This window comes from Suricata suricatta, chromosome 5 (genome assembly GCF_006229205.1).
Source record: "Suricata suricatta isolate VVHF042 chromosome 5, meerkat_22Aug2017_6uvM2_HiC, whole genome shotgun sequence".
NCBI lineage: Eukaryota > Metazoa > Chordata > Mammalia > Carnivora > Herpestidae > Suricata > Suricata suricatta.
This window is the reverse complement of record NC_043704.1, coordinates 112,831,823-112,841,747: the sequence shown is the minus strand read 5'-3', so window position 1 is coordinate 112,841,747 and position 9,925 is coordinate 112,831,823. Positions and strand designations below refer to the sequence as shown.

The following is a 9,925-nucleotide window of genomic DNA, read 5'->3' as shown; positions in this document are numbered from 1 at the left end:
ATATCATTCCAACTCAGAGAAGGAATACGTAGTCACTTATCAAAAAGTGTTACTTCTCTTGAGAAAAGATGTGAAAGTAGGAACAGCCATGTGCAAAGTGAATCAGCTTCCAGGTGAAAGAATATTTTCAAGGAAACAGGTGTTTGACTTTTAATGATGAGGCTACCAAATTTTCGGATCAGTTGGTGGTAATCAGTTATTTTCCAAATGCAGTACAATTTCTCAACTAATTATGAATATAATATGATCTAATTTACAAGAAAAGAAAAATATAAAGTTATGGTTTAAAGTAACAGGTAAAAGTAATGATAATGGTTATTTTTACAACTGTATGACAACATGAACTAACAATATTACCCAGAGATGCTCCCACCCAACTTTTGTAATTAAAATTTATATATATATGCACACACACACATACAAATAAGGTTCTATTGAAGTCATTTTATAAGTAGTAAAAATTACTCTTTAAAGTTAGTTTAAATATTTTCTTAGATTTTAATTTGAAACCTTTCAATTTGCCTTATTCATTTATCACCCTTGATAAGTTCGATGGAACAGTTCAAATGTGAATAGCAGTTAAGTTTAAGATCTGTTACTAAAAAATTCTAAGCTAGAGATAAAAACCTATGGAGTTTTACTTTAATAATCTTTAAGAGCAGATTACAGATACTGAGATGTATATACATATGTACATACCCTTTACTCTTTTAGTCTCAGACTGTGAATTTTTCAGTTTGCCTACAACAAAACCAAATATAAAAATGGTCACACTAGGAAATTAGAATATAAGACACATTATCAAATTAAATCCATTTCACATTACCTTTCATTTTCTGTGGCAATTCACTTGTTTCAATTTCTTCTGAATCACTGCTTTCAATATACTGGACAACAGTTTTTTTCCTAAAATAAAGTATACATGAATTTTTTATCAAACCAAAATAAAATGAGATATGAAAACATAAGGTTTAATAAAAGTAGTACAATCCTTCTGTGTTGCCTGTTTATTTTTTTTAATTCAAGGAAAATCTGACAAATGAAAGTAAAATTTCCTAAAAAGCATTTTGCTCTCATAAATATACATTTACATACAAATTCAGTACCATTTGAAAAATGTAAAACATTTTGAAAAAGTAAACATTCTAAAATAGTAATCATTTTAATACTGAATTTAATATTCATGAATTCAAACAAAACACCTATGTAAAACTGGAACTAAGAAGATATAACTCTTATCAAAGAAAATAATTCCAACATAATAAAATGAGCAGCTAAGAGGCAAAAACATAATTCTTTCACAATGAAAAATTTTATTTATTTTGTGTAAAAAAGTACATTACAGTGATGAAGCTCCTAAAAATCATGGACTCTGGAGTCAGGGCTACCTATATTCAAATTCTCATTCAGCTACTTTAGGCAAGTTATTTACTATTCATCTATGCCTCAATTTCTTTATTTGGAAAATATGAGTAAAAATACAATTCACTTCATAGGATAAAATGTGTTACTATATGCAAAGCCCCTAAAATAATGCCTGTTGTACAGTAAACATATATGTATAAATTATCATATATATTGGTTATTATTTTATCCCATGTCCTTTAATCTTATCTGGTCAACCTAACAGTGCTATTCTCAGGCTCACGGTCAATTCATAATTGTAAGATATGAGATCTAGATGAGAAACTGAGAAGCCCTGATTTTGTGCTCAGTGTAAGATAGGTGTTAATGAAGAAAAACAATTAAAAGCCCCAGTTTTGAGATCTTTATTGGACTAGTAACAGAGACTCAGATTTGAAATCACATCTGCAGATATTAATGGTAGACAATACAAAACAAAACTAAGTCATTTAGACCTACGTCAGAGAGTAAATTAAATTTATAAACTTAAAAGATTCGAGTTAACATCAGAGGAGCATTATGTGCTTTATTCAAACTCCCCCTCTAGTCTACATAATACAACAGTCTCCATAAATAATTTCATCCCATCTTATTTCTACTAAAGGTGAGGAGAGAAAGAACTGAGATAACCAGTGTGCTTCTATCAAGTCATTTAATAAATAGTTGTCTGTTTTTATGTCCTGAAAATGTAAGGAAAACTCTTCCAAAGTCAACAAAAACAAAAAACTTGGAAGGTAGATCTTAGTTCCTATGTTAAAGAACAGAAAAGAAAGTGGTAGAAAGGTAAGTGATTATTAAAAACAACCAATTCGCTTCTTTTATAGATTAGAATTACTTTTCTTCACCTATAAAATGAGAACACCTACCTGCCTAAGTAAAAATGATTTTGGCAGTTTCAAGTAACAGAATGAATTTGAAAAAACTATGTTACTGAGACAAAATGGTCTTATCTCTCTCCTATATATAAGAAAATAGAGAAAGAGTTTAAACAAATGTTACATACAATCAAACCATAATAAAGTTTACCTTTTGGGGCGGGAGCTAGACAATTCTGACTTGGGATATTTATTCTTTCCCTTGACATCTGAAATACTGGGTTCTCCACTACATCTAGATCCTTTCATTTCAAAGAAAAGGACAAATATACAGAGTATTAGTAAATTGTCTTGACTACAAGTATCCTTAAAACCTTGGTTTTCCAACTCAATAGTTCAACTTTCATAATATCTTCATTCCTATTCTTTCAATCAGCCAGCTAATTCTCTCTACTTGTTTTTAAATATAGTATATTCTCACTAAAAAATACCTTCAATTTCTTGTACTCAGTCTTTTCCCTGTAGTCATCCAGCCAATTCCCAAACTGGCTGAATTTCCTGCTGTACACCAAGGCAGCTAAGAGCTGCTAGAGAAAAATGAATAAATAGGTGGCATTACAAATTTACATTTTCAAATCTGAGCTGTTGCTTGTGTCACTTAGCAACTCTTTTATATATCACACAGGCTCCCTACCCACTTACCACAATGGTCTATACTATACTGGATCCTTTATCTAGATTCTTAACTCCCTGGACTCCTATGTGATGACCTACTTAACCTTCAAAGAAAACCAAATGCCATCTTATATAATCCCAGTTTTCCTACCGTTTTAAAATTCCCTCAATTATCTATATTTTCCATCAACTTTACTTCCTTTCCCGTCTAATGCTAACTCACCTATCTATGCTCTCAGTCTCACTGCCCCCCACAAGAGGCCTAAAACTTATTCTCTCCACTGTATCCCAAATCTCTTACCCATGAATTTCTTTCCTAATGCTCCCCCCTGCAAAAAAATAACCCTCAATTCTGCCTTCATCTCCAAAGGTTTTTCCATTTCTCTATTTCAAACTTATTAGCAAAATACAGAAATGGCATACAACTGTTATTTCCAATTCTTCACCTACTATCCTATCTTAAATATTTTCAGTTTTGCTCTGCTCTAACCAATCTTCAGAAATTAATTTTGTGAAGATCATTAACAGCTACACCAGCTATCAATTGCCAAATCCAGAGATCTCTCTTCGTTTCTCCTCTAATTTCAGAATTTGGTTCTAACCTACCTTTCTATCATTATCTGCTGTTATTCATGCATATTACTTTATAATTACCATAAACTACTCTGAGGCCCCAGAACAAAACAGGCTTTATGTTGCTGTTCTTTTGTTTATACTGCCCTTTCATGAAATTTTTTTCTCAACCAAAAATGTTCTTCCTTAGCTTCTCTGGTGTACAAACACCCAATTCCATCATGACCTCCTTGATGAAATTTTTCCTATCCGTTCTCATGAGATTTTTAGAAAAAAAGACCTAAAATTTGTGTATATTACAAAGCCAGAACTTGAATTACATCAATAAACTGGAAAATTTAAATCAAATATGGGTCATGGTTCAAAAGTAAACTTTACCTTTGATTAGTCCATCTGCCTTTTCACTGGTATTGTTTCCTCCAAGTTTCATTGTTTGATCGTTAACATTACACTCCTGGATGAAAAAGCATATTTCTTACAAAGCACTGCTGTCAGTTTTAAATAAAGTTAAAATGCATCCTATTTTATACTGCTTTGCTTTACATAATAAAGATTACTTAGATTTCTATCCCATTCTGGGGCAATGGGGGGAGATGCATTAAATGATAAGGAAAAATAAATTGATTAAAAACTTTTTCACAGGTATCTCAAAAGAGAAAACTAGTTGGTCTTTATCTGTTCAAAAGAAATACAAATAACAAAACTCAATTATAAACAGCATATTCATTACTATAAGAAACATCTGTGAAATGGAATTTACTTTAGAATTAAAGGAATTCTCAGACTAGAAACTTTCAAACCAAGGTTCCCTACTCAGTAAGTAACTGATCTTTAATGAGGCCCTCATTGCCATCTTTGTTCTCTGGAACACCCAGGGTAGGCAGATGGCAACAGTACAGATTGTAAAGTACCTCCTACCATACTCCACTGAGGATTTTCTTGCCAGCCCTGACTTTTTCTTTTTACCCTTCAAGTATATCCCTTTGTTTAAAATGTATCAATGTAGACATGAGTACAAAAAGTTCTATAGAAGTGTAATTTTATACTTCTTTGTAAAAATATTTGTAGATTATTCTAATAGAGCAGGGTTCTGCCATTAATTCTTCACTTAATGATTGTGTAGGCTTTGAATTTAATTCTTCCAGTTAAAAAAGAAAGATAGGTGACGAAGTCATATTGACAGAGATTAGAACCAGTGAGCAAGAGTAAAAAGTAATTTGAAAATAGGGCTAAGAATAGTCTGATTTTAGTTTTTTAAAAAAAATACAATTTGAAACATCTTATAAGATTTCAATCAGAGTTAAGTTTCACTAAAAATGTAGGTAAAAAGACCAATCCCCTTCTAATGGTAGGAGTCTAAAATTGAAAATCTAAAATGTAACATATGTAGAAAAATTTAACTAGAGGAATCATTTTAGATAATTTTTACTTTAATCAATGTCAAACATTTAGTATTTAAGACTGCACAGCCATTATTAAAATATTAAAAATATTAAAATATTAAATATGATATATAGCAGCCCAAGGTTGTCATTTTTATTATAGCAGTATTACACCTTTTTTTTTCCTCACAAGCTACACAAATGGATTTTATTTTTTTCACCAAGTTTTAATTTAAAATCCAGTTCATTAACATAGAGTGTAATATTAGTTTCAGGTGCATATTTATTTTAGTGATTCATCACTTATATACAACACCTATGGCAAGAAACTGATGTTAAAAAATGCTTCTTATCAAATGTTTTACCTAGTCTTCTTCAATAATTAGTACAACCATTTATATTTAACAACATGCAAAAAAGAACCTAGAGGTTCATCCACAAATAAAGGATGTCCTTTATGTTACTCTTTTATATTAAATGATTTTGCTTAGCAAGTTTTTTCTTCAAAGTTCAAAAATAAACCTACAAAGTCATCCTATTAAAATCATACTACACTACAATCTAATGGAACTTAAATCAGTGACATTTTTTTTCATTCTGTAAGCTTGGAATATCTAAATCTACTTAAAACAGTGTAAATTTTGTTGCAATAAATTCTTAGCTGGAAATCACATTTTTCAGCCTCAATTTTAAACTAAATAGCCTGAAACTGTCCTGCTGAAACATAATACCTTAAATGCATGGCTGATTGGGGCGGGGGAGCCTTACTGATATTAGATAATTTTTAAAGCTGTTAATTGCTACTGAGGCTGTCAATAGTCTTAGGTGCTGTTCTTCTGTTTTAAAAACCAAATGTAGGAAGAACAGGATATAAAGCATCAAACTACTCATGGTAAGCAGTTGAATCTCAGACATTCAAATAAGAGAGTTAAACTCCCAATAAAAGTACAACGAAGGAAATGCAACTAAGTGCAGTTTAATAAACAGACTCTCAATATGCAGTGGCAGGAAACTGATATGCAACCTCTTTAAAAAATAAAAAATTATGGGATGCCTGCATGGCTGAGTCCTTTAAGCAACCAACTCTTGAGTTTGGCTCATGTCATGATCTCCTGGCTTGTGGAGCCCACGTTGGGCTCTGTGCTGTTAGCTCTGTTAGCACAAAGCCTGTTTGGATTGATTCTCTCCCTCTCTCTCTGCCCCTCCTCTGCTCTCTCTCTCAATAATCTTAAAAAAAAAAAAAAAACCTAAAGGAAAACTTTAATAAGTCAAGAAAAGAGGTATTTTGCATATGCCATTTTCTGTTATTTCCTACTTTAAGTTCTTTGAATTTTCATCTGTGAATGAAAAATAATTGTTTCGTTCTAATAACATTTATTTTTCCCATAAAACAAATTCATTTTAATTCTTAGAAATTAAATATAAATTTACTGTGTTTCTATACCATATATAAAAAAATATATAAATTAAGTATCAAGAAAGTCACCCATGTTATCATCACTAGGACATAATTATCACTATGTGTGACTATATTCAAACATACATAAATATGCCTTTCCAAAATGAGGACTCAACTAATAAATGTGTAACTGGCCTTATTTTTTTAACTAAAAAATATCATAAAAATAAGTATTCTTCAAAACTAGGATTTTGTAGTTACATAATATTAAATTTTATGATGATTTATTAACATAACTGTTACCTTATTGAAAGTTTCTTTTCTGCCTTTAAAAAAATGCTGGGATTCAGGGGAGAAATTTGTACTTTTTTAATCTCTTAAAAATGCATTTCTATTAACTTCCTTAGGTAGTTTCTCTGAAATGGCATTACTGAACCACAGATTATAAACACTTTTAAGATTCTTGACATACATTACCCAATTACCCTCAAGAATTTAGTACCTATTTTTCACTCTTATCAGCAACACATGAGAGAGGTCTTTCATTGCTTCTCTGAAAACACTGGAGATATTACCAATTTTTTAGCAAATTATTTTTTAATGATAAAATTAAAAGGTCTTATAATGAACCAGACGGAGACTTCAGAGAAAACACTCTAGTACTTTACCTTCTTCAGTTGACTTTTTTTAATTCTCTCAACAGGAAGAGGTTTGCCATCATGGAAGTTGGTAAGAATTACTGCAATGGCTGTCAAAGTTTTGCCCTTTTAAAATGATTTTAAAAGACAAATGGTCAGATCCTGAAACTGAGATGACCAGAGACCATTCCAAAACCAATTTAAAAATCAAGTAAGCAAATATCATTCAAGGCCACAAAAACATCCTGTTGTATTAAGTAATTAATGTATTAATGAAAGTATTTCATTGATTAGGAAATGCCTTCCCACGTTGTATTACTAGGAATTATTAAATGGCTTACTTCATAAAGTACTATAAGCATCCCTGAGAAATGTCATTCTATTAAGTGATTGCTATTCTAAGATTTTACATTAACCCTGAACTAATAACTTTACCAAGAAACTACATCTATTTGTTTGCCATGTAGTTCAGAGCTAATTTAAAATGATTAGTAATTCCAATATGCACATGATATAATCATTTTATTATTTCATTTAAAGATAACTACGACTTAAAAGCTATAACTTATCAATAAAGCATAAAGAACATATTTCTTAGCCTTTTTTCTTAAACAGAAACATGTAACCTTTCATTATTTTCCATAGCTGAATTTAAAATTAGCAACACAGAAAGAAGTCTCTGACAATTTTAAAATAGTTAAGGCAACAGTTTTCTAAGTATAGTCCACAGGCCCTAGGATTTCCCAAGACCCTCTCAGGATTTGTGCCATCAAATCTATCTTCATAATACTACTAAAACATTACTTGTGTTATATCTTTGGTAATGTCACAAAAGGGAGGTGTAGGTAAAACTGCTGATGCCTTGGCATGAAACAAAGCAGCTGGCACTACATTATACAGTGTATTTTTAGCTGCCACATACTCAGTTTTTAAAAAATGCCAGTTTCATTTTAAAAATGTTTTATAAGAATATTCTTGATGAAGCAGTACACATGAATTTTATTAAATCTTGCCTCCAGTACACACCTTTTAAATATTCTGTATCAGATGGGAAATATATATATATAAAATACTTCTGTTGCACACCAAAATATGAGGGATATCTACAGAAAAATTACTTGTAAGACTGAAGTTATACCCTTCAACTAGCCACCATGCATCATCACTTTTTCATGCATCACTATTTCTTCTTGAATGACCAACAACCAGTTATTCATGACTGAGTGGTATACTTTTGAAAAATGAACAAACTAAGGCTATCTTCAAGGGAAAATAATTAACAGATTTGGTGTTAATGGTAGTATCTGAACTTTCAAGCAGAAATTAGAATGTTAGAAAACTTGCATCTGACACCATGAGTAGAGACAGCTTCCCAAAATATAAATGCCTAATATGATCAGCAGTAATACCAAAGAATAGAAACTTTAGATTCTATACAATGAAACGCACAGACATCTGCCAAATCTGTATAATTCAATGAACCAATATTTTCTAAATAAGCAATGCCTGATGTTACAAAATCATGCATGAGTAAAATATCCATTCAATTGGCAAGCTAAACCAATGGATTTTAATGGAACAGAATACAAAAAGCCCACTAATACCATTTTTAAGTTCCACACTGTAACTGCTAACTTTAATAAACTAGTATTTGCTTCATTTCACTGTTGTATCAAAGAATTATAAATGTTATCTAAAAGAGCTATTAAAATCCTTCTCCTGTTCTCAACTACATATCTGTATAAGAACTAATCTTTCTGTACCTATACCAAAACACGGTATCACAACAGACTAAATGAAAAAGCAGTCAGAACAATTCAAAATTCATCTTATTAGGCCAAACATTAAGGTTATTTGTAAAAATGTAAAACAATGCCAGTCTTATCAAAACTGCTTTTGTGTTGTAAAGTCCCTTTTAATTTAAAAATATGCAATTTATGTTAATAAGTAATGAGTTCATTAACTATTATTTTAAAATAACTTAAAATTTTGTTTTAATATCTAATACTACAAATATGTATATAATTCACAAAAACAAAAAGCTCTGAAATTCTCAAAAATTTTTAAGAATATTAAGAGTTAACACGACCAAAAATATAAAACCTGCTGGTATAAGGAATCATAAATATATATTTAATACTCTGTATATCACAATACTGTGATACAATAAAATTTCATGTAACATTATTGTCTTTCCTTTTTTTTTTTAAAGAAAATCCACGAGGGGTGCCTGGATGCCTCAGTCGACTGAGCATCCAGCTTCAGCTCAGGTCATGATCTCGCAGTTCTTGGAGTTCATGGGTTTAAGCCTCATGTCAGGCTCTGTGCTGACAGCTAGCTCACAGCCCAGAGTCCGTCTTCAGATTCTGTGTCTCCCTCTCTCTGACCCTCCCCTGCTCACGCTGTCTCTCTCTCAAAAATAAATAAACATTAAAAAGAAAATTTTTTAAACTCCGTGAAAGATAATCTACTTGAATTTGAAAATTGAAAAACATGTTTAAACATTATTGCTAATTAACTGTACCTCAACCAAATAAACCAAAATAAAAAACATAGCCTCATTTTAAGTCAAAGACCTAGAGAAAACTGTTCCATATTTAAAAGTGAAATCTAGTCCCACATTGGCATCAACATACTCATATCTCTATTTAGTTCAAAATTAGTTCTATAAAATCGTAATTATAAAATAAAGTTTTATTAATAAGAAAAGAATAATTACCAAACCCATATCATCGGCTAAAATTCCCCCATGGACATTTTCTGGTCGATCCTTCTCAGAAAAATTTGTTATTGTGTTGTAGTACAAGTCATTTCGCTGTTCCCAAAATGGTGGAAGGTCTTTACTGTTTTCCCGTGAAACCATCCAAGCTAGAGCTTGTTTTTGATGTGGAAGCAATGGTGTTTCAACAGCCTATAAACAAAAAGAATGTCTTAAATAGAAATAAAACAAACCCATTTTTCCCCCCATGCAGATTCTGTAAAACACTTGATCTTATGCTAAAAACTTTAAAGACACACAGCATATTTTAAAATTCTAAA

General features: G+C 31.0%; 1 protein-coding gene across 6 annotated transcripts in view; it reads right to left on the bottom strand.

The window, feature by feature from the left end:
* HLTF (helicase like transcription factor) overlaps positions 1-9,925 on the bottom strand; it is a 52,334-nt gene that overhangs the window by 27,508 nt on the left and 14,901 nt on the right. For all 6 annotated transcript variants that reach the window (XM_029940081.1, XM_029940082.1, XM_029940083.1 and 3 more), the window contains exons 7-12: positions 9,606-9,797; positions 6,917-7,012; positions 3,846-3,921; positions 2,431-2,521; positions 827-906; positions 700-741 (exon numbers count right to left, since the gene is read on the bottom strand). In XM_029940081.1, the coding sequence (XP_029795941.1) occupies positions 700-741; positions 827-906; positions 2,431-2,521; positions 3,846-3,921; positions 6,917-7,012; positions 9,606-9,797 (577 nt within the window). The remainder of the gene's footprint in view (positions 1-699; positions 742-826; positions 907-2,430; positions 2,522-3,845; positions 3,922-6,916; positions 7,013-9,605; positions 9,798-9,925) is intronic.